At 40.1% G+C, this 25,599-nt stretch overlaps 1 protein-coding gene across 2 annotated transcripts in view; it reads left to right on the top strand.

The window, feature by feature from the left end:
- Positions 1 to 3,186: 3,186 nt before the first annotated feature.
- Positions 3,187 to 25,599, top strand: part of insc (INSC spindle orientation adaptor protein) — a 55,820-nt gene continuing 33,407 nt past the window's right edge. Inside the window, exons 1-2 of one of the 2 annotated variants that reach the window (XM_086299472.1) lie at positions 3,187 to 3,395; positions 22,516 to 22,607. In XM_086299472.1, the coding sequence (XP_086155598.1) occupies positions 22,534 to 22,607 (74 nt within the window). In that variant the 5' untranslated portion in view covers positions 3,187 to 3,395; positions 22,516 to 22,533. Of the gene's footprint in view, positions 3,396 to 16,485; positions 16,909 to 22,515; positions 22,608 to 25,599 lie in introns of those variants that run through there. The other variant, XM_086299471.1, reaches the window with a different exon arrangement.

Genomic DNA, 25,599 nt, shown 5'->3' with positions numbered 1-25,599 from the left:
TTTTCAAACAAATAATGGAATGATATTTTGTAATGATTGTGAAGGCACATGTTTGAAATGTTTGAAATAAAAATGAACTGAACTGAACTGAACTGAACTTATTATTTCCCCGATGACAGGATATGTCTGACTAATATGTGAACTTATGCTATGGGAGTATAAACAGAAAAGGAGATTTGTGCTTCATTCCTTCTCGAGCCTTCAAACCCTCGTCTGTCAGTTGTTTTTACAGTCTTTCCACTTATTCTCTCTTGCTCTCAGTATCTGTCTGCTTATATGCCTGAGGAAATCGCTGCTAAATCCATGCTGGAATCCACATGGACACTTTTCCTGCATGACAGATAAGGAAAAGAATAAACCCTAGATTCTGATAATTGAGGGATGGTGACAGGTTGAGGGTTGATTTGTGGGTTTGGTTTTGGGGCTTTTTTCTCAGCAATAATCTCACAATCTCACTATGCCAATGAGAATAACAGTCATAATGGTATGCAGCTGCTTTTTAATGGGGCCCTTGCAATTGGAAATTAGACAGTTCATATAAGAAAACCAATCATTTGGCCCTCTACTCCAAAGAGAAGATGCACTGCTCGTCCAGTTCCCAGAAATCTACACCACAATCCAATTTCAAAACCTGGGGTTTTGGACGATGCTTCCCTAGAATAGTTTGAAATTTGTGGAAAATGAGTCGTATTTCCACGTAACTTTTAATCCTTGTTATTTCTTAACAATGTTTAATAAAACTTTGTCAGCACATACAAGCCACCAGAAAAATGTAGCTGCCTGGCAGAACTATATTTCCTCCGCCAAGGTTTTTGGTAGGATTCTCTCTGTAAACAAGATATCTTAAAAAGTTTTGAATGAAAACTAAGTACGGGTGCAGAGTGAGAGTGCAGAGTGGGGTCATGTTAACAGTTCATCATAATTTGCCTTACATCGAACCAAGGTCTTCGATGATTTATCGGTTAAAAAATTGACAAAAAGTCTTAGAAATGAGAAACTATGATTCCCGTGTACTGTCAACATATAGAAAGTACTGTATAAGAATTTTTAAAAAAATCATATTAAATTTGACCTTTGACCTCTCCCACATACAAGTGGAGATACCGTCTGAATTTCAGGAGCGGGACCACTCCTCCTTCATGCCCCCTCCGGCCTCAGGCCCCCCTTCACCAATACCTGCTGTTCTCATTTTCATGCCCCACCCTTCCCCCCCATTTTCCCTCTCTTCTCCTCTCTTCCTTTCCTTCATTCACTTCTCGTTAGTACATGGGGATCTGCCCGGCCCGGGAGCCGTCGCCGGTCCCCTTTGAGGCCTTACCCAAACCGCAGCACCAGTTCACATTTCCTCATCCGTCATCGCCCATCGTTACCAAGGATGTGGTCCCAGCTAGTGAAATAATAACAAAACAAAAAGATTGTACTCAAAATTATGTGAAGTATTTTAAAATGAGTTTCAACAAGGCAAATAACAAAAGACACACATTTTCTGACTGCATCACAAACTTCGCAATATTTAAAAAGAACAAAAAAACCCCCCCAACTATAAAGAAAACACAACACTGTTCAGTGAAAAGTATTGCCAAGAGAGTGAGCTGCCTTGATAGAGGTTTGCGCTCTTTGCGTGCTCATTTTCTTGATATTGTTTTAATCTATATCCACAGTGTTCACCAAATAAGACATACAATGAGACATTTTCAACAGTTTACCTGTAGTATTTGGTGAAGCATGTAAACTGCTTGTTCCAGAAATATTATATTGACTTATCTACTCAAAAATCCAATAAACAAACAAATCCGTCTTTGGCCAGTCATTTAAACTCAACAAACTCAATAAAAGCTGTCCAGGACTAGAAATTCACATATATTCACTCTCAAACCAAATGGACGTGTGTTTGAGATCCTGTTTATGACATTTACAGTAATCCTTCTTCATCATCAAAAAATACAGCAACCTATGCATCAGTATGCTTGATGCCAAGCTAAATATTTCCTAACTTACTGTTTAATTTTTGTCACATTGAATTCTTTTTTTAGTATGATCATTGTTGTCTTTTTATTTATATTAATGTGATTTCCTGCACTTATGTAGCAATAGCATCATAACATCAAAAGTATTCACTACATATTGCAGAAGAAAATTAAGGAAGTTTAAAATAATGGCTCTGATGTGATATTGACTATATTTACAAACTATTAAACTGTGTCTGGCTGAGGATTACCTTCACATATGGCAATGTGACTCTCGGTCTGCTTTTGACTCTCCTGTTGGTTTTGCCAGGAAATGAGGTAAGATTTCGGAGGAAATAAGGCGTTTATGTTCAGATTTCAACTAAAGCTAATATTTATCAACACCCTAAAGTATAACAGGCCTGTGTTGTGTGCATGGGAGTGCGTGTGTAGTGGGACCCGCTTCATAAAGTCACATAATAATTATTCACTCAAGAGTACGTAGCAACACTAGCGGCAGCAACCCAGACCAGCTGAGTCTCGGTTGTAATGGGAACCAGCCGACCGCCGTTTATATTTTCATTTTCCTTCCTCATTTTTAAAGCCCCGAGTTTTTCCATAAGGTAGTCATTTCCAAGGCTGACGTGAAACCAGACACCCATGAGTACTCATGGTAAAGGTCCAGAAACAACATAAGGGTGGGCCCAACATCCTTTCACCTTCCCCAATCCCCCCATTCTGTCTTGTGCGACTGTTCCTGAGGAGGTAAACACCCTTTCACTCTGTCAGAAATGAGATTTCTTTCTGCTGCAATGGCAGTTCCTTCAACTGCCGTGCTTTCTTTCTCCCCCTTGTACTTCTCCTCCCCTCCCTCCCTGTGCTGCCACATCTGGAACCCAGCTCCTCATTTATTTATGTGGTCTGTTGTGTTTCTCTCTTCTTTTTTTTCCAAGAGCCTTATTTTAAAGTCCTTTACCTTGTCTTGTTGGCAGTTTCGCTATATCTGATGAGGTCTGCAATTACATCCCACCATAACTGGTCACTCTGCAATTACATGCTCCACCACAGAATCCCCCTCCTGCATCCCCACCTCCTGTCTCTGAAAAGCACCACTGCTCATATGGCAGACCAAAATAGACTAGTTTCATGTCTGTTTGGATGGCAGCCCAGCTGAAACTATGCTCAGCTGCTTGACTGACAGTGGGATGTGGGTTTGTTCTCCTCAAGAAAAACCTTTAAGGCCAGTCACGTTTACACTCTGAGCAGTCTTACTGCAGCAGGCTTCAGAGGCGGTTGGTCCAGCTGGGCACCGAGAAGGAAGACAGAGACTAAGTCAGCGTGAATGAAAGCGAAGACACACACGGAGAGTGTGCTGAGAAGTACTACGAGCTGTAACTATGAACCCGACTGGACACGCTTAAAGCTTTCAGTTGCTGACAAAGAGAATGGGTAAGTTTTGCAAAGAGTTCAGTCTGATCTCAAATTCTGGGAATAGTGAAAGGCTTCTGTCAAGGAACTTTGAGCCTTTAAACTGTGGAAAACTTTGGCTTGCATGACTTAGCTGTGAAGCATTCAAATACAAAACTTAAAAGAGAATGCAGGGCATCCGTGGCAGATCATCTGTTTTTTCCAAGCGTTCACAGACTTTTCCAGTTGGCGATGCTGTTGCTGTGTTGAGCAAGGTGCAGCTGGAAACTGATTAGTGTTGTGAATTATTTAAATCTCATAAACACAGGAGACGTGAAAAGCAACCAAGCTCAAAGTGTCAGATAGGAAAAGGACACAAAATTAAGTTTAGATCTCTAGAAGTTCTACAAAACTGTAAATACTTTTGAATGGGGATATTAATGATCAATACATAATACTCACAAGTCGTCAGCATATGTGCTTCCTGTGCAGGTTTTTCACCACCTTGGAACTTAAAATTAATGTTCTTGGAATTTTGGTAAGTCCAGTGTTTGCTCCCCTTTTGCTCTTTTTTTGGTCTCTACCAACCTGATAGCTTTAGCTGCTAAATTCTGCACTTTTCTTCAGTTTTAACATCAGATTATTGAATAGTGCTACTTAAAGTCATGAAAAGAATCTACAGGATAGAACTTTTTTGCTGAATCAGCCTTCATACAGGCGCTACCGAATGAATCATCAACATAACCTAAGAAAAACAACTCCTCGCTTTCAAATAACAGTTAAAACCATCATCATAGCTGCGTTTGTGTTTGAGTCACGTTGGAGTTAAACTCCACCGTGTTCAACTCCAACTTTCTGCTATAACTGTTTGGAATAGGCTGACCTGGTTTGTGTGGGAATGATGGAAGCTCAGACTCTGCAAAACAACAAAGATTACAGTGAGGCCGGTGGTAATGATGAGGACACATGCCTTTACTACAGGCTTCTGTCTGTTTGTGATGTGGTTTTGGGCAATGTGTGTATGCATGACAAAGGCAATTAGTGACTACATGAGAGCTGTGTCATGTTTTTTCATATGAACCCAGAGATTTTATAGGCGAACAGTGTGGTCTATCACCACGCTGGTCTATTCACCATATCCACTTTAGGAGATGTTACCTGTGTTCTCAGTGGAAATGTACGAGGAGAAAAAAAGACCACTGATCAGCAACATTCAATCTGAATCAGAAGCATTTCATGGACTGTGTAATTATGTGAAAAACAACAGCACACAGGACCTAACGGTGAATCTTGTAGATTCAGAACATTATAATAATGCAGTGTTGTAGTGGTGCACTCTTAATTTATGCTCCAAACTTTTTCCAGCAAACGATAAACACCCAGTGTTATAAACCATGATCTGAAAGTTGACTATTCACCTGAAAATAGGCCAGCAGTATTTGTGGATGATGATCGAACCTAAGCTGTTTGTCATTGGAGAGTAAACATTAATATGAAGTTAAAGCTGAGGTGCAGATTTTTCAATAAGTTCTTATCCACAGACTATAGGCTGAGACAGCTACATGATTATTCATTTTAAAGAATGATTTCAACTTCGTTAATGTAGGCTATAACCCAATGTGTTCGTTAGGGCTGTCACGATGTTAAGGATCAAAAAGTACTGAAAAACTCATATTTAAATTTAACAGAATGAAAGAAGTTCTCATCAGGTTACAGCCTGATGAACATACTAAGCACGTGTCTTTTTTAGCTAATGTTTATGACTAGCTTGGCTCCCACCTCATTTTCATTGCTAAGCTTAACTGCGCTCATGCTAATAAGTACTCTACTGCAGTGCACAAGTACCTAAATGAAAAAAGTCAAAAAGTTGGTTGCCAATCTGTAATTGTAACAGAAAGGAAGAGATTGCTAATCAGTTTTCAGAAAAATGGCAATGCCAGGTCTCACTAGCTAGCTAGTAGCATCATTCCCCCCATGTTAAATTAAATAAGTGCATGGTGTACATCGTGTACTTAAAGTATCTAAATACAAGTAGACAAAATGTGCAACAATTCTTTCCTGTGGTTTGGGCCACATAAATTCTCTTACTGGAGATGAATTTAATTATATTAATTTAAGTTGACAGCCATTTTTACATGTAAAATGTATCTATCCAGAGAGGCAGCAGTCTAAACAGAGTTCAGACCTTCCTCTTCCTCCTTTTATATTTAAGCAGAACATTATCAAACGTTTATTCTCAGATGGTTATGACTGCTGTTTCCCTTAAATATCTGTTTAGCACTTCTTCTAATAATACAGTACATGGTTGCTTAGGGATAAATCTGCCATGCATTCTCCTCTTGGCTGTCTGATGAACAGCTTAGGAGGGCGTGTTGTGACCAGCATGAACCGCGCATGCAGGTGTGGCCCTCACTGTGCTGCCACGCTGTTTAATTAGGTTTTCGGGTGTGGAACATCAGGGTTTCCGCTGTAAAAAATCTCGTCTCTCTACGGTCTCACCCCCACACATTGTCCTGTCACATTAAAAGAGTGCCACTCTAGATGAACAGTTACTGTCACTGAGGGTGTGGCTGCTACTAAATCTGGAAGCATGAAGCTGCACTTGACTCCACGGAAGTCTGGCTTTTGAGAGCTCATTGCCAAAGCATTATGCAGTCAGAACCGTGTCTGTGATGCTGAAGTGGTTTTATACTGAACATGAGAACTTCTTTCATCTATCAAAAACTGTCAAACCCTTTCAGTATATTTGCTCCTATAATTAAAGGCTCCTTAAAGTTGCTGACAACAAAGTCATTCTCTTTCAAGACTATATTACATGCCTGAAAGTGGACTTGGTCCAGTCATTCTCTACGATCAGCCTCTTTCCTCTGGATAAACTAGTTTCTTTCTTTGTAATTTATTTCCATTTTCCAGACCCTCATTCATGCTTCTGTGTGGCCTTGCTGGAGTCAAGAACCGGTCATTTTTTGTTCTCCTCCCACTAGTCTGGTGCTTCCCCAGAAGCTATTTCTCATAGAGCCAGGACTGCTTTCTCACTCATGGCTCAGGAGCTCAGGGTTTTCTTCAGAGAAAACAGAAGTAGTACAATTCATTGGTTGCAACAGTCTTGTATTTTTTGGCTCATATTTTTAATTCATTCCTACTGTTCTTCAGTTAATAGGAAAACATAATGAACCGTCTGTTAGACAGCATCTGGATGGTTAATGCTTGTTGTTATAAAACACATTTTAACGTATACTTTGCAGAAACTATGGCTCACACTATTAAGGAATAGAGTTTTCGGGAATTACTACAATTTTTTGCTGATATTTATGAAAATAAATGGAACAAAGGAGGAAAGCAGGAAGAATTATGACAATACTGCATTTTGCAGAAGACTATAACTTTGTGGGGAAAAAAGGTTGATGTCTCTGGAGCAGCTGGGTGACAGCTGCTCAGGCAGTAGGAGCAGGAGGAAGAATATAAGCCCCAGGAATGGGGTGGAAAGTGAAGATATGAAGATATTTCTCATAGTAGATTGTCTCAAGCTAAGCTAAATTACTGAAATGTAATGTATAAATCGAACATGACAGAGTGCCTACTTTGTTCAGAGTCAGCGTTCGACCATGGAGAAAGAAAGCTATCTGTAAATTGTGATAATTGCAGTACTACATTTCTGGCAACACCGATAATGTGGTATATGCCGCCTTCCTGTTACCTCGGAAGTTGGATGTTGGAACTCAGGAGGGACAACAATAGTGAGTTCTGGTAGTAAAGTTGGAAAAGCACGAAAATCAGAATTTGCTTTGCTTCTTAGCTAGGTAGAGCCATTCATACATCACTAGCAAAACAGACTATTCTGACGAAATGCACTAATAGCATGTTAGTGCATCCCAGCAAGGAGCTCCTTTTGTGTCTATCTCGGCTTCGTCAATGAAAACTGTTAAAAAAAAGTAGAAAGGAAGAAATTCTCTGCAAAACTTCATTATTTAATTTAAACACAGAAATCACTTCTTGAGATTATACATATTTTGCACATTTTATGCAACTTCTGCAATAAGTATGAACATTTGTAACAAATTTGAACCCACACCATTGTCACTGACTTTGTGCTGTTGAAAATCCACATGTGGCACATGTACCGCTTTGACGTTACTTTATTGTGGGTAATGCTAACTGTTGACACATCACTGCAACAATGTTCATGACTCAGTGGAGGCCCTCTCTTCAAAGTATGGACTCAATTAGAAGAGTGCAGGTATAAATTTTTGTGTAGGTGGGCCCAATATGGCAGACACATGGGGGCCCAAGACTGAGAGATAAATCAATATGAGACTGGTTGAATTAGAGCATCAGTATGAAGCTTCCCTTGAGTTAACCTCTTTTTCTTTGCTCCGTCCGTTTTTCTCCCCTCATCTCCATCTACTAATTGGAGGAAGGTCATGGCTTGCTGAGCTTTAGGCTGCTTTTTCTGTCTTTAGTTCAATTGACATGTGCTATATCTGCTCTCTGGCCCACTGTTTTGGTCCACTGGGGAGATCATGAAAGGAAGTGGCGGCTTCAGTACGTCCGTGTTTGTTGTAGGATTCAGAAAGGTTACCGCTCACTCCTCTTTGTGAACAAGCCTTGGTGGTGTTTGGGAAAACCTTGGGGAGTCTTGACAGCCTGCTACTCCTTCGGTCTAGCAGTGTCATTTTCTGTTTAGATAACCTCTGCACCCACTCTGCTTTTGTCAGCTTGTGGCTTGCATTGATTTATACATCGGAGACAGACACTCAGCAGCTTTCAGATTCGAATTTAGAAAGAAAGGCCATTATTATGTCCAAAAAAGAAAGAAAGAAAGAAAAAAGAGGGTGAGGTTAAATGTCCACAACAATTCTACCAGCGGTGGTGTTACACCTTTCTAAATGATGCATATCTCATTTTAAAATCACACTTTTTTAAAGCATGAGAATATTCTTTATATCTTAAATGAGAGTTAGCAGCTCTAACTGTTTTTCAGCTCTAATTACGCAGAAAACTGCATAAAACTGCTGCATGTTTACTTTTCATGCCCAAAGTACAAAAAACAGCACTGAAATGTCTTTTAGAGGTGCCACATGTGTGCACGGTGGGTACACATGGAGCCTTTCCTGCATACCTTGAGATTTTTGCAGCCGATATTTACTTATCAACATGACCACTTGTGCCGTTCACCCTGCACTTTTAATGCAGCAGCGGAATAACAGTTAGAGGAAAAACAGTCTTGAAAAGTTCCACCCTACCCTCAAGTGGTTCTTGTGTTCCTTTGCTTAGGTCTGGGCAGCAGACCTATCCTCCACCCAGGATTCCTAGTCTTCTCTTCCTTTCTCCCTAAACCCACACATGGACCCAGCCCACCTAATTTATTCCCACCTCCTAATGTCAAACAGCTGTAGCCTTGAGTAGCATGGAATTACTGCTATTGCAGCCCTACTCCCATTCATGTGTCTATTCTTTTTCTCAGCCATTTTGCGTGTGGTCCCTAATATCACATCACTCACATACCCAAATAAGGTGTGTAACTCAGCCTTCCTTTCACCGGTTTATTTATGGTCTGGGCACTGGATATATAGGGCATGAATTTACATTGCAGGTGGCTGTGGGTGGAGATAGCTGAGCTGACAGGTGATGATAAATTCTTCATACAGTGTGCTTCACTCATACATTCTTGCAGCCGCGTGGTCTCCCTGACATGTAATGCAAAGTCATAACTGGTCCAATGCCATTTCCACAGCACTCCATCTAACTGAAGGAGCTGTGTGACATAACTGTCATGAGGTCACTTTGTTTGTGATTGATAGCAGGAGACTAGGAAATGATGCTGAGGCTTGAAAGCTCTTGCTGTGGTTGGGAATCTGCTTCAAAGGAATGTTTTGGCCACATGTCAGAAGTCAAACGTGGCAGCTGATTTTCAGGGATTTTGTTGGTCTTAAAATCTGTAGCTCGATGCACCTGTATATTTTTTTTCTTTAAACTGCTACACCCCCATGGTAACTTGTTCACTTATTGTTTTATAGAGTTTTCTCCTTCGGCTTGTGGCTTTACTAAGATCTCGTGCTGAGTTTGAGTGGCTCCACAGAGGCAGCTGAGAGTTCAGTGAACCCTCACGGTTCCACATGCACACTCTTTGAGTTGCTATGTGATGTTCTGCACACAGTTAATCAGAAATGGATGGTTAAGGATTATTTGGCAGAAAACCACCAGGTTATGTTCAATTTCATTTTTTGTATGCCAGACGCTAACATTAAGCGCTTCTTCTTTCACAAATATCTGCTTGTGTAAAAAGCAAGGAGATAGATAGATAGATAGATAGATAGATAGATAGATAGATAGATAGATAGATAGATAGATAGATAGATAGATAGATAGATAGATAGATAGATAGATAGATAGATAGATAGATACTTTATATTTCCCACAAGGAAATATAAACAGCAGCAGGGCAAAGAATAAAAATAGTAAAATCTACAATAAATAAGTTGAAGTAAAAGTGGTTCCAGCCTTGTATGATTCTGTTGGCATCTCTGGCATTGATGATCTGTCTCTGGAAGTAGTGGAAAGAATGAAACGTCCTCCCATGAATGCTGACAACATGCTTGAGGAGGTCTATGAGAATGGAATTACTGGCACTGTCTGAGGCAACAAAGAGCTGAAAGTAGGAATTTTCCATAATTTAAATACAATTCACTCTCATGATAGCAGACTCTGTGTTACAGTGCTATGGTTCCTAATCCTGATGAAAATTTGTTCAGTTAACTGCATACCCGTGATGGGAGATAACCGTAAAAGCTGGACATACAGCTGAATACAGTTAAGTCATAGCAATAGTTAAAGACACACTTAAGAGGAAAGAGGTACATTCAAAGCATATTTGAATAAAATCATATAATCACTAGGAGCTGTAAAAGCGATTTGTAAAAAGGTGGTGAAACCTAGAAGGTGTACTTGTTACTACAGGGATTTTCCAAGCCAGTGACAAATAAGAAAGTTATGACCAGGATGTAAAAACTAGCATGTCCTGAGTTGGTGGGCTTGCTGTCTTGCACTGTGTACATCAGATTTATAGCTTCGCTGAGTGAGCAGCATAGCACTGATGATGTTAAGGTATGCAGTTCTCCGCAAGTTAATCGAGTTAACTGCTGCCAAGTTTTGTTTTATAAAAACAAAAGGCACATATCTAATGACAATGTGGTTCCATTTGATGTTGCTTTTGGGTTTTAGTTCTGGTTAGGTGTTCTGTGCCCACTTAATCTGGGTTTTCAGGACCCAGCCAGTCTGACCACACTTTTCAAATGGATTCACTTCTGTCTCCTGCCTTTAACCTCAGTGTTTGTCAGTCTTCTTGGCTCTGAGGTGACTCAGCTGATGTTTCACTGAAAAAAAAAACAGCTTTCCACTTTTGTTTCTTGAAGCAGTCTGCAGCTCTGATTCGGTTTTCCCCTCTCCTTTGCCACAAGAAATGCATCTCAGCCAATCAAAGGTTGTTTCTGAGGTGGGTGTGGTTGGGGTTAAGTCATACATGACAACACCCATCAATCTTGTTATTTTGAACACCACACTGGCCTGTAACTGAGTGATCTTCCAGTTTTCCTTTCTCCCGCTTTTGTCATTTAATTTTTTTTTTATTATGCACTAAAACTAAGTAGAGAGGTGTGTAAGTTTCTCTTGTGCTTAAACTTATCTTATAGGCACATTTGTGGTCCTTTCTGCGTAAAGTGGCTGCTGTCGAGTTATGACAGGCTACTTTGTTAGTAACATGTGTCAAGTTGCTTCGACTGATTATAGTCACATACCCTGCTTTTACCTGACCACGCTGTAAGTCTGTCATCAATTATCTCAGTGTGACTCTCTATTAGCCATGTGCTGTGTATGTGAGTGTGGTGCCTCTCTACAGGCTTTGCTCATTCATTATTAAGAAGCTCCTGATGTTTTGCTGGCCGTCACTGCTCCGGTGTCAGGTACCCACACGATCCTCTTTACTGAACCAGCCTGACTAGGGATCCAGTTCCAGTCTCTGGCCTGTTGGAGCTGCTCCCAGAGCTGCTGAGCTCTACTCTAAAGCCTTTTGTTAGCTCTGGATGTTGGCTTTTCTCTGGCTGATTCCCCCTTGTTATTTCTTCGACTAGCTGTCAATGGAACTGGGAAGCTTAAAATGCATTTGGATATTTCTCTTGGCGTGATCTTGAGGCCATTTCATCTCTCGGGAGGTATGGTGCTGCTGTCATCTTTTTTCCCCTCTGAAAATGAGAATTATGGGTACTTTTATAGCTTACCATAAAGTGTCCAACCAAGAAGATGGTGTGTTCACTTTAGCAGACTTGTGGTGAAGCAGTGTAGTTATTTATCCAGCTGAATGTAATCTTTTTGGGAGGCAAATAGCTCCTTTGGTGCCTGAGGAAGCTGCTGTGATTACTGCTGCTGTGACGTGTAGGAGCTATCAGTCTCTGTCATCTGTCTACATTTATTAGCATGATATCTAATGGGGTGGCTGATCTTAGACCACAACTCTGGCTACAGGTCTGTGCAAATGTGCGTGTGCAACTTGACCCCATCTGAATTCTCCATAAGCCACACGGTTGCCTAGAAACATCAGGAGGGCAGCAAATTTAACTTCCATAATATTATGCCAAAGGAAAGAATGACCTCAGGCCCAAACATACTGTTCCTTTTTTTGGCCTTACAAGGGCATCTTCACATTATTCCAGTCAGAAGTATGTCCTTGGGGAAGGAAGTTTTCATATCTCATACTCATGTATGCAGACACTCCTGAGGATAATTATGATTTACTAGACAAAAAAATTGACCTAATTTCCAGTGAACTTTTTATCGAATGTTTTTACTATATCAACTGCTAACAGTAGCTTTAATGGTAACTGAGGTTTAAGTGGGAAAGAGCCACACTGTTCTCTGCAAATAATACAAAAGGATTTTTCCACTTCTTTTCTGAATATCCTTTAAGTTTTTTGCTCAACTGATAGTTTCTTAAAAAAGTAGGAAAACTCTTTTTTCCGGGTCTGGGTACAGTATGAGTGACGGAAGTACAATGGAGCAAAACTGTGGTTCTCCTGTCAAGGTACGCCGTTGAGGGAGAATATCACATGCTATGTCACGGTCTGGCTGGCAGACCGTGGGGAGATGGGGAAATAGGACCCAAACGCCGGACTCTTCAGTGCAACAGTGTTTATTTACAAGGTGGTGAAGTAAACAACAATAAATCCCCAGTTTCCCAGTGTAGTGTCTTCTTCCCAAAAGTCCCCGTGTAGTGCTCTCTGCCCCAGTGTCCCTGCACTCCCCGTGCTCACTGCTCCTTCTCGTCCCACACTCCTCCTGAGGGGAAGACAATAGAGGCAGCCGTTACAACTTATCCCAGCAGGCAGGCATACACTCACACTTGACTTGACTTGCTTGAAGACTGACATGTAGTCAAACGCAATACTCCAGCGTCGGTGGAAGCTCCATCGCTCATCTAAATAGCTCCCCCGACGAGCCCAGATGAGGAGCAGGTGTGCGGCCAGGACTTCGGGTGTGGCCAGCCCTCAAGTTAGGCCACGCCCCCCGGGGCTGAAGGTGCCTGTAACTTGGCCACAGCAGAAAGGCGATACACACACACATACCTGCCTACATACAGATGTGCACAGGGGCAGTGCAGACAACACACCAAATAATAATAACAACAACAACAACAGTCATCGTCCCCACTGCCCACGGACCCCGAGTTGGTGTCAACTTTCTAATACTTGTATTGTGTGTAACTATCAGTAGTGGAACTGCAGTTTATATGTCTGCTATGTAACCTTTCTATTGCTTCTAATTCTCCCATCTTTTCTTTACATATCATTTAGAAAGAATCTGCTTAACATACCCAGTTAACTGTTGGAAACCTTAAAGATAACTCCTATTGACTTCTTGTTGTATTAGTACATCGGCTTGTTTATTCCTACAGTCATGTGATTAGTTGATTACCTTGATTACCTTAATGCTAAATGCTGTTGCACTGTCCAAAGATGAAACCACTATGACAAAATATGTTATGTTCACTTTGGTGAAATTTAATGAAGCAAATCACATACAAGTTCAAAACAGTGTCAGTACATCACGTCTGAATAATTTGAGTTTGTCTGATTAAAGAAGTATTGAAGCAGACAAACTCTCTTTGGTGAGGAGGGTTGTAGCAGAAGTGTTTTTACAGCTCTGTGGCAGCACCTGTATTGCCCACAACCTATCACCCATTTTTCACCATCCCCACCACTTTCTCAACTCTCTTCACTCTTCACACTGAATAGCCATTTTTTGTTATAAAAATATATGGAAAGTGGAACGGTGCTTCCACTCTGTCCTCCTACACATTTATTTCTGACATCACGGTGTGTCACACTCAAACTTGTGATGCTCATGAAGCCCTGTCACCGTCCCCTGAAACATGTCAGGATGTTGACACTGTTTTTCTATCATTAGCACAGCAACAATAGCTCTGCTGCAGAATGGGGTCTTGCGTCTTTAAAGGCAAATTTCTCTGCTAGCCGTCTCACACCGATGCTGTGTGTTGCATGTGTTGTTACATGCCAAGAACACAGTTGTTGGGGGTCATGGAGTTAGATGCGGTAGCTGCTGAAGTTTTCAAACGTGCCTCCCTCTGCGTGAGATTTGACTGATGGTGAAATCAGTAAAGCCGTTTCATATTGACAGAGTACGGGGACGACAATGCCTAAAGATGGTGCAGCTGCTTTTCCAGTGAAGTCAAAGATCAGAAAAACCTGCAGCTCTCTTTGAGTTCATAGAGCTGTATACAGTTTCTGCTTGTTGTTTATATGTTTTATGCGCAGCAATACAAATCTTTTTCAGAAAAAAAGCTCTAAGATCCCTCTGTACACTAGCAGCTAATCAAAGTTAGAACAGAGACTGGAGCTAATTGGTAAACATATAGCTAATCTGCAGCAGTTAGCAGTGTAAGACCTACACATATTCTCATTGCTGGCCGAGAACAAAATGATTAGAAAAATCTGTTAATATCAGATTTATCTCATGACACATTACTCCCACATTATTGCTAGGAAGTTGCCTCCAAGTGACCACTCTTGCTGTGTTTGCAGTTTCGAAACGCTATGGCTTCTAAACACAAAATGTTTCCATGGTGGTAAATGTAGGACTTTGGTTTGTCATCCATCTCTGTATGTTTCAGAAGAGACATTCCTCTTGGTTCTGGCTGTGAGCTTTTCTTTGAACAGTGCTGAATGGAGGAATGGTCGCAACAAGGTTGGGCTTTAGGCCAGAATGCTTGCTGAGAAGGTCATTCAGATCTCTTACTCGCAGTTAGCACTGTCAAGGAATGGCTTTAATGCTCATTGTGCTAAACAATTCTCAGGTGTCAGTGGAAGCTTTGTAGTGAATGATGCGGGATGATATCAAAGGGGATGGATTAAAGTTTTATCTACTTGATATTAATGACAGTGGAAACCCTAGTTTATTTTGGTAAGGTAAAACCACATAAGTAAATCAAGTACTCATAAACAGAAAAGCTCTAAAGTTGCTTGTACGATGAATAGATCTTAAAATCTGGCATCCAGTTAACTTTAGAAAAGAGATAAAGTAAATTTTTCTTCTCTTGGTGCAATTCAAATGACACCTCACATCATAACAAGTCAAACCAAATAAACAAATCCCTACGAGATGGAACACACACACACAAAGCTCAGTGTAAGCATACCACTAGAATCACTCAGGCTTTCACAAAAATAAATCCTTCAAGGTAAAGACCAAAGCTGGACTTTATGGATCACTTATGAATAGCGTGACCAGGTGTCCCTCTGTATGAACAGCATTTTTATCCCTTGTTCCACATTTTGACTGGCAAGTGCAAGATGTGCCCTTTTTTTCAGTTAGTTAATTGTCAGTTACGGCTCAAAAAGATGATTTTTGAATGTATTCCTACTTAAATCTAACCAGACAGAGCAACAGCAGAAATAACAGTGACATAAATAAAAATATAGGAGTATATAAAGACTAATAAACATGAGACAAACAAGAGAGCTGGAAAAGTTAATTCAACTAATATTACTTTGGCCATTAACATCTTGAATGCAAATTTGGTAATGTGCACAGTTTGGTGTATTTTTATTTTTAAGTTGGACATGAAAAATTTCAGCATTAGTAAGGTTTCCCACGCTGTCCCAGAAGAACATGCTTCACACGTGGATTTTTACAGAATCCACATTAAAAATAGGCGGCTATGTCATGCTAATGTTATCTGTGGAATGCCCTGCATTTAGACTCAGACTGAGATAGCGGACAAGAGGGTTGTGTCTGGAGAGTAAAGTATGCAGTTTCAAAATCTGCTTCATGTAAAAGAAACAATAGTAATACTAATAATCATTATTTATAGAATGCTGTGCAAAACAAATATACAAGTTTTCTTACATACTTTACCCCAAAGAGGACAAACTGGAGGATAATTTGCAATTTATGAGCTGTGAAATCCTGTCAAATTATTTAGACAAGCTTAAATTACTTAATAGATCACGCAGGAAATTCTGGTTTTGTGACTGTTGTGATTCCAGTTTGTAAAGATCATTTTCACAGAACAGAGCAGCACAGGAAGTCATGACTGAAGCAATCGGCACCATTTTCGGTATACAAACATACAGTTCCAGTTGTGTTAAACAAGCTATTGCTGTTCTCTAGCTCCATAATTGTTCCAAAAAGTTTTACTCTACTCTGTTGGATCAGTTTAAGTCAACTGCAGCCAGATTATTCTGGCATAAATCTCTGTCTGATTAGCTCAAGAGTTTGAGCATGGCATTATCACTACATGGATAATGAGGTGGGGGGTTTCTTAATGAACCTTAAATCTTACTGTAAGATTTAAAATATGTGGAAAAAGAAAAAGAAAATACAGCAATATACATATATACATTAGAAAATATTAAATTATTGATAACAAAATAGTCTAATGTAGTTAAACTTTGCAATACACTTGCTAACTCACCAAATGCTTAGTTCGCATCAGACCTTCTCCGTCACCCTTTATGGATTTCTCTCTGTCTAAAAACAAGGTGCACTTTAAGCCTGCCCAGTGTGTGTGGGATAGGAATGCTGGGCCCATGGCTGAGCACAGCCAGCTTCCAGTTTGTTCCCACCCAGCCACTCATACAGTACCCATCCTGCTCAGTTTTCTTCTCCACATGACAGCTCTGTGGTGAGACTGTAACCGCTGTCTCCTCCTGTGAACCCAGTCTTCAGCTCAATGACAGGACGTGAGCAGGACGGCATGGCTGACTTGCTGATACAGAGCATGTCCACTGTATTTAAAGACCAGCGTCCAAAAGAAACTCACATATTATATGCTTTCTTCAGTCTGTGAGTTTCAGAGAGCAGTGGGAGAAGAAGCCAGAGTGTTTAATCACTGGCAATTTCAAAACAAAGCCAAGCCATAAGGAACGGGCTGCACAATGATGGATCCCTGAAACATCATGGACATTAAATTTGGATTACGCAGCATGACTCAGTTTGTCCTGAACACAATCACATTGAGTCAAGCTGATCTTGGCCTCTCAAGATGGTGAGTGGCTTTGCTCGTTTCTTCTGTTTCTCCTCAGAGTTCAGTTTCTTGTATTTGCGTCGAACAGAAATTCATTGTTGTTGGCACAACACCGAAGCTAAACCGCAGTGCTGTGGTATTTTGTTTTCTGCAGAGCAGTTTTTGTATTCATTTAGTGGTTTTGCCAAGAATCTGGCAACAGGCATTCTGCTTTACCACAGTATATTCTAGAAAGACTGGAAACGTATTTTTAGTCAGTGATGTAGAAGTTATAGAGAGCACACAGGGAGAAGTTGGTATACAGCATATGTACATACTCTGCACATATGCTGAGTTCATCTGAGTCAAAAAACATGTTTGTAGCTGTAGTTTTAAAAAATAAACTATGCAGCATTGCTGTTCTTAAAAGTAATGCAATACGTTACATTACTTTCACGTCAGTCAGTAACATGATCTGAACACGGACACATATCCCTAATCCGGCACACGGATGATATTTCTTTTAACGTTCACGTATGAACACAAAACTGACAACACACAGTCAAGTTGACAACCAACCCAAAGAGACATGAACGTGATCACCACAATGACTTGGCTTTAGAAACAAGTACATATTACGGTTTACAAAGCGCTTTAATTTCCTGACATCATATGGTAAATGTATCTGTATGGCTACTCTTCTCTTCCTCCTAAGCGTTGGCATTGTATCGAGTATCCATGAGAAATGAGGGTAGGAGCTAGTTGTACTGCTCCACAAGGCGATTAGCTTTGACTGGATCAATCAGAACTAATACATTTTTTTTTTTCCCCATTTTTAGTGTCGGTACATTTCTTTGTCCATGTAGTTATCATTTATCTTTTTTTCATTTAGTTATCATTTTGCTTTCATCCAAATAAAAAGTAGTTTGGGAGATTATTGGTTGTAGAAATTAACACTGCTCTGACTGGTCTGGTGTCAGCAAACCCTCAGCTCTAACACCACCTTGGATTCTTTGCTAGTGTTGTGTGTTTGTGCAAAGAGCTTCAGTTTTATTTTCCGTCCTGGGTCAAGTTTGCGCTTTACCATCACGCTCTTATCCTTTTAAAAGTAAAACTGACGTCTGTATCCCCACTCCTCAAAGGTTTTACGTGCTCCACCATTTTCCTGCACACAAACTGAAATAGCACAGGGGCTACGAAAGAAAAAGGCATGGTTGATGGGGGGGGGGGGGGGGGGGGGGGGTTTGTTCTTCCTACCTAGGTCAGCAACTATCAAACAATTACATTACATTGGTCTAGACAAATGGGAGGAACCAGTACTGACTTTGAAACTCAGGTTGCAAGTCTTTACACTTTGGAAAATTACTTTTGTCCTTTTTAACTGGTTTTATATTCACAAACAGAATTTATAACGGCTCCAGTGTGCCAGTAACAAAGAATCAAGATTGCCCTCGCTAGTACAGGTTTGGCATGACATTAACTTGAAACAGATACAGGACTGGAAAACTGCAAGTGACAGAAACATGCACACAAGCACAAACCACATTTAAAAGTCCTCTAAATTCCCACACATGCAAAGAATAAATACGAATGCTGCAGTAAATCTGAAAGGCACACCCTAGTGAATTCTCTGACACGCACAAGTCACTAAGTGGTTGTTATTTTACCCGGCATGTGACATGAGGCTGAGACAGAGCTGTCCTTTGTTTGGCTTACCTAAAACTGCAGCTGAATGGGGAAACCTGTTGGGCCACTCAGGTTTCAGCTCAGACATGAAAAGAAATGTCCACCCTAGCAAGAAAAAATTAGCCAGGATACAGTCAAACCTGACCATCTGCTCACAGAACTCAAGTTTCTGTAGCACTTGCAGCATCTGTGCACAATGCAGCACAGAGATATAAATCTTATTTATTTTATTTTCAAAAAAGACATTTAACAAAGATAAATTTGGTGTAAATACAAAATGCAGTTTTTAAATAATCATTTTTATTTATTAAGAGGAAACGACTATGCAACCTGACCTGCCGCTATGTGAAAAAGTAATTATTCCCTTTGTAAAATCATGAATTAATTGTGACTAAACACATTTGTGGGAAACCCGAGTTCAATTTTATTAGCTACAACCAGGCCTGATTACTGCCAGACCTGTTCAATAAAGAAATTGCCTAAAGAGAGCGTGTTTGACAAAGTGAAGTAGGTTAAAAGATCTGAAAAAGCAACACATCATGCTCTGATTTACACTCAAGAACAAATAAGAAACAAAGTCACCAACATCTGTCAGTCCAGAAAAGCCATCTTATAGCTCTAGCGAACCACAGTGAGAGCCATTATCCACAAATGGAGAAAACCTGGAGCGACATCCAGGAGTTCATAAAAGAACCCAGGACAAAATCTAAAGAACAGGTCTAACTTACCTCAGTTATAGTCGGTGTTCATAAAATGAAAAATGAAAAAGAGACTGGACCAAAATGGCATCCATGAGAGAGTTCCAAAGTAAAAACCACTGCTGACAACAAAGAACACAGAGGCTTGATGATCACCAAAACTAGACAGTGCACGGAAAGTTTTATCGATCCCATTTAGATTAGTCCATATCTTATCGCTCTCAGTCCACCTTTTGAAATGTCTGAGTCCTGTAAAATTAACACAGCATTTCATCAAAACAACATCATACCAACAGTCAAACATGGTGGTGGAGGTGTGATGGTCGGGAACTGCTTTGCTTTGTAATCCAAAACACACAGCAACTTCACCGCTGAATAGCTCAGACAAACACAAAAAACAATTAATCATGAAATCATCATTTAAAAACTGCATATTATATCTATTCAGGTTATCTTTGTCTATCATTCAAATGTGTTTGATGATGACTGTGAACTCTGACAAATAAGCAAAAACAAAGGAGCCAATGGGTTTTTTTTCACCTCACTGTAAATTTCTAGCGTTTATTACAAGATTATGTAAATTAACAGGGAAATGCTAATAACAAAATGACATCAGTCCACAAGGCTGAAAGGGAGATTGTCTAAAAACAGCCAGTGGGCACTCACAGGAGACAGCAATCACTTTCAGTGCAATGGTCCTTAACACAGCACTTAGCGGCACACTCCAATTGCTCAGGACAATTGCTTGATTGGACAACTCATCTCCATTTGTAGGGTAATCCACTGAAGAGCACTGTAACAAGCCGCAAGCACATGTAATGGAATTTGCTGGAACTGTGACTTAATGGCTATGACCCTGTGCTCAATTATTGGGTCAATAAAATTCATCTGCACCTCTATTGTAATAGTCCAACGGTTCAATTATATCAGCACTCATTCTATGATATTCTACTTTCATGACTCACTGCACCAAGTGTAATAGATGTGGGCTTTTCCCCAGCACAGGGTGCTTACTGTCAGTAGATTTCCATGGTCCTGGCACAGTATTGGTATAATTTCTGATTCACTGTGATGCTTTCTCTGAAAATGGGCCTAGAGAAGCCATGCCAAGACTGCAGTTAAAATACTCCCCACCCCAACCCTCCTACCACTTTCCCCCCCTCTCCTGCATCTTACTCTTTGTGCGGGTTTTTTTCCTCTACTTTTGCTTTGTGTCTGTATTACAAGTCTATCCCTCCTCCCATTCATCCGTCTCTTTATCTGACTAGGTTACTGACACCCAAAAAAGAAAAAGTACTCAACGGTAATCAAATATTTCTCAGTTTTCGAAGCAACTGAAGCAAACAGTCAAACAGAGTTGGTGACCCCGTTAATGTGCAGCCGCTCGATCTTCAAACCTGACTAAAAGCAGCAGATATTCTGTAATTGTGGCAGTGCGGCCCTCATGAAGCAGGTTGACGTGGGATTCAATAAGAGACGCTTCACGCGCATTGTACATCCCTCTAGCCTCAATTACTTTATTGTAAGCTTATGTCTATCGATCCCGTCGCTCTCTGTAAGCAATTAATAAAAGGCAGAGCAAAACAGTTGAAATCTGCTCCACAACACGGGGTAGTTGTGTATTTGTGTGCGTGAGAGAGCTCGTCTCACATTGTAACTACCTGCTAATTATATCTCCGCAGTAAACACGAAATTTGTAACCACACAACTGCAGGATATCATTAACTAAAAGGATTAGAGTGTGGTTCAGGCGGGAGGGCATCTGTGGCTTCTCCCGATTGAAAATGGACTAATCTAAATGGGATACATCAATAAAACAGCAGAATAAAGTTCCGGGCACTTAAGCCCTCTTGCTCGGGCTCAAAGAAGGGAAGACAGTCACTGGCTGGCAGCCAGCCAACAGATTAGAAGATAAGAAATATTATTCCATGGCACACCATCAGCTTGAAGCTATTTAAAACAGTGAGGTTTATTGATAATTGAATTACTTGGAGAGGGGGACAAGAATAGAAAGCTTAGAGGTAGATCAATAAGGAGCTACTGTAGTGGATGACAGTGCGGTGGTCAGCAGTACAGCTAGGGGGATGTAACGTGTGTGTCATCATGTGATAGCATATTTACAGTGTGTGTGTTGAAAGATGTTGTGTAGTGGTGTTTCCATTTCCAGTGCTACATTTGATTAAACTTGATATTCAATTTGATGGTGACATATTCAGTATTGGGAAGGTTACTTTTAAAATGTATGTCACTACAGATTACAGAATAAATGCCCCAAAATGTAGTTTGTAGCGTATTCCGTTAAGTTACTCAATGTGAGTAACATATTCTGATTACTTTGGATAACTTAATATATCGTAATGCTTTTTACAACTGCATGAATGTACTATTGCTGTGAGAATTGTTACTATTACTGAAGGCTACTCGCCACCGAGCTAACATTGCTAAACTGGCGTTAGCTGAGGTTAGTTCACAGACTGCTTTCAGTCACATGATCATTTGCAGCTAGCAGGTCATTAATGCTATCAAGCCTAACAGTCTGCAGTCTATGAAATAACCTCAGCTAAGGCCAGCTAGCAATGCTAGCTCGGTGGCAAGTAGCCTTCATTGATAGTCATAAATCACATAGCAATAGTACATCGAAGATACTGAAGTGGCACATATCCCAGGTAGCTACCACAAGTAAAACAAGGTAGTTGCAGTAGGCTAACGTTAGTTTTTAAAAAAGAACTTACTTCCAGATATTTCTTTAGGTCCAAGTCTTTTGGAGTCTGTTTTGCTGGCAGAGTTTGCATTGCACGGTCAGATTTCTCCCTTTCTTCTTTAAATGTGAAGTGGTGTTGGATTTTCCAAGTAAAAAATGCATTCCTGCCCGTGTACTGCTGTCTCTGCTGTGCTGGCCTCGGGTCCGTTGTGTAAGTGATGCCACCAACATTAATAGGATACTTACATTAGAGCCTCTTATTGCATGTTTTTTTTTTTGGGGTTCCGGCAATGCGTGTAATTAAATTAGAGAGGGGATAGCCTAACATATGAAACAGGAAAAGACCGCTGTGTATCCATTTATTTCAACAAACTCTATTCTAATTGCCACCTTTTTAAACAGTAACTGTAACAGAATACAGTTACTCATATTTCGTATTTTAAATACATAACGGCAGAACATGTATTCCGTTACTCCCCAACACGGGACATATTGATAAAGGCAGACGTCCAAATTCGTATTCATTCATCACTTGGTGTTTACAGTGCACATGCTGTATTTCAGGTGCTGAGCTGAAGTAAGATGGCCTCAGGCAGGATGGCAAGTCCTCAGAGCAGCTCCAGACAGAGCAGCTCACTCTCTTCATCTCCAATGAGGCAAGTAACAACCCAGTGTGCACACTTTGGGTCTGTACCTCATGTTTTAACAAGTAATGTTCTCATGTGTACTAACAACAGGTCTGGTCGTTGAAAGCACAGATACACTTGGTTTATGCAGGTTAGGCACTGATGTTTGGACTTTGAACAAAGGCTACAATGACACCAGTAATATACCCACTCCATGTGTCACTTCTTTGTCATAATAAGAATAAAAAATACACTCATCAATATTAGCTGTGCTTCCTTGAGTGGTTTTTACTTTTTCTCCCAATTTCATGCTGAAAGCAAAAAATAAAATGTGGAAAAATGTGAATATTGGGAAAATAAGTTGTAAGAAAGACATTCTTTTCTTTTTGTTATTGCTACTTAAAAATACAATGCATCTCTTTAACTGACCAAATGTTCAATGAATAATAATATTAATAACACGGTTTGTAGGCTACACCACCAATGTGAACATATCGTTCAAATGACTGATTATACAAGACAGCGGATGTTATATGAGAAGCGGAAATGACCTCAGTGTTCAATGCAGGCCTTGAATTCTGCATGTTATCTGGACCAGCTGTTTAAAGATCATTGCAGAAAAAAAGACAAATTGTTTGTTTGTTTGTTTGTTTTTCCATAACTTGTGTATCTGCAAATATACACATTCTGTATTTTTCATATGAAAGAAACTATACTGTGGTGGGGCTTGCTAATTTCTTGTTTTTGATTTATGTATGTTTTGTTTTGTTTTGCTTTACTTCATATGTTTCATATGTTTCATATGTTGTTTGTTTAATTTAAGACAAAAAAAAATTAATTAATCAAGAGGTAAAACTTGAGGGGGTAGGGACAAATAAGTAAATACTTCAGCCTACTCCTTTTCAAACAAATAATGGAATGATATTTTGGAATGATTGTGAAGGCACATGTTTGAAATGTTTGAAATAAAAATGAACTGAACTGAAATTAAAGGAACTTTGACAATGTGATAGTTCCACTAGACAATTTCCAGAGATCAGAGAGAACAATTTCCCAAGCAAATGGTTTGTTATTAGCAATCATACGCAGTAGTTTATTGTCTCTCAGGACTACTCATGTTAATATTGCGGCCACTGGTGAAGATGTGGAGAGCACTGTTCACCTTCATGCACAAAAACACAGCTAAACACCAACCTGATAGCAAGAAACTACCCTCCTGTTTCATCTGCAAATGGAACCTCCAAAAAAGCAGCATACTTTGGCCCCTTATCTTCTGCGGGTAATGCAGTGTAATGGAGGTGGTGTGAGAGATGCGTGCCACCTCTCATGGAAGCAGGGATTAAGGTTTGCAGTAGTGACAGGGTGCAGTTGTGTCATTTGTCATTCCCAGTAGATGAATGCATGAGGAGATGTTTGGTGACATTATTATTATTATTATTATTTTTGTTGTTGTTGTTATATCAGACCCCTGAGTTGCTGAATTAAGCCTTCATATCTGCCTTAGGATATATCTTCAACTTGATGTTTGATCATACTAATATTTGCACCTCAGTGAAGATCCCAGATCAATATATTTGAGGTACTCAATTAAGATAGGATAGATAAGATAACTCTTTATTGTCATTGCACAGTCATACATAGTACAGTAGTACAAGGAAATTGGAAAACTGTCCTACATCGGCACTACATATAACACAACACGACACAATATGACACATCACAATGCAACAAACAACACAACACAGTATATTAACTTAGTATAAAAAAGAAGAATAAGTGTATTTGTATTGCACACTGTTATTATTGCACATTAATTATTATTGCACCTTATTATTACAGGTAATGCAAAGGTCAAAAACCTTCCCGAAGATGCAATCCCATGTTTGGATGGGTTCAGCTTTCCTGCCCATCCATAATACTGAGGCTACATAAAAAATAAACTTTACAAACTTTACTGATAAACGCAAAAAGCCAGAGCTCAAAATCTAAAATCCTGAAAAATCTGTAAGACACATGTGGCCAAGATGCTAAAAGAGACGTCCACATGTAACAAGCAGTGAGAAACTGAACTGACAGGGAGCACAAACCCACTAGCTGTTCTCAGCTGATCACTTCTCACTGTTGAGACACCAACAACACAGCATTCAGCTGGAGATCTGGTCTTTTTAAATGTGAAATTGGCAACTGTCAGTTTTTTTTAGCGTCTTCTCTTTTTTCATGTTTTATTAACTGAACTCCAAAGAAAACATCAAGGTTTTCAAACCTTTACGACTATGAAACTCTAAGTGAACTGCTGTCCTAGATTCCCCCCCCCCCCAAAAAAACACCACTTTTTGGTCTCAAATGCAAATCAGCTCTTATCACACACAGTTTTGTCTCACAGTCGACTGACAGTCACACATGCTGACCCTTCTTTCTTTTAACAATTACAGAAGCTGCTTTGTCAGCATCTGTGGTTTAGAATATTTCAGTCACTGAAAATAAATTTGAATATATATCTTCTGACAGTTCGGTGTTTACTAATGTTCGCAAAGCGTCTCAGAAGATGCACAGTGAATGCACTTGGATATTGAATCAGGGGAACTCACACGCCATAGGCACACACACACACGCACATAAATAAAGGACAAACCGGTCTCATACTTATCTCTGTCTGTGTCTCATGTACAGACTCAAATATAAATTGGATTTGTGCTGCGCACGGTGCACTAACAGTCAGTAAATCAGCTGATGAAACGAGCCAAGTGGCTGAACTGCATTAAAATAAATTGCAAACACAGATGGGACACGTACATGAACTCAGCTAACAAACATCTCCACAGCAGAACCTTTTCCCAGATCGGCTTGTCTGCACATTCAAAGCCTCGGGGCGCAGTCTGAAAGTGGTTGGCGAGTCATTACACTGCAAACAGGTTAGCCAAGTGTCTGTCTCTTTATATTTGTTTGTGTGTGTATATTTCTAAAGTGAGTTGTGGCCGCTCACTTAGGAAAATTGGAAAAGTTGTCAAAAAGTGTGGCTTTA

Source organism: Aulonocara sp. 'chitande type north' Nkhata Bay, linkage group LG7 (assembly GCF_057382095.1).
Source record: "Aulonocara sp. 'chitande type north' Nkhata Bay isolate Kocher_YH1m ecotype deep benthic linkage group LG7, A_spYH_male_GT1.1, whole genome shotgun sequence".
Classification (NCBI taxonomy): Eukaryota; Metazoa; Chordata; class Actinopteri; order Cichliformes; family Cichlidae; genus Aulonocara; species Aulonocara sp. 'chitande type north' Nkhata Bay.
This window is presented reverse-complemented; position numbering and strand designations above follow the sequence as displayed.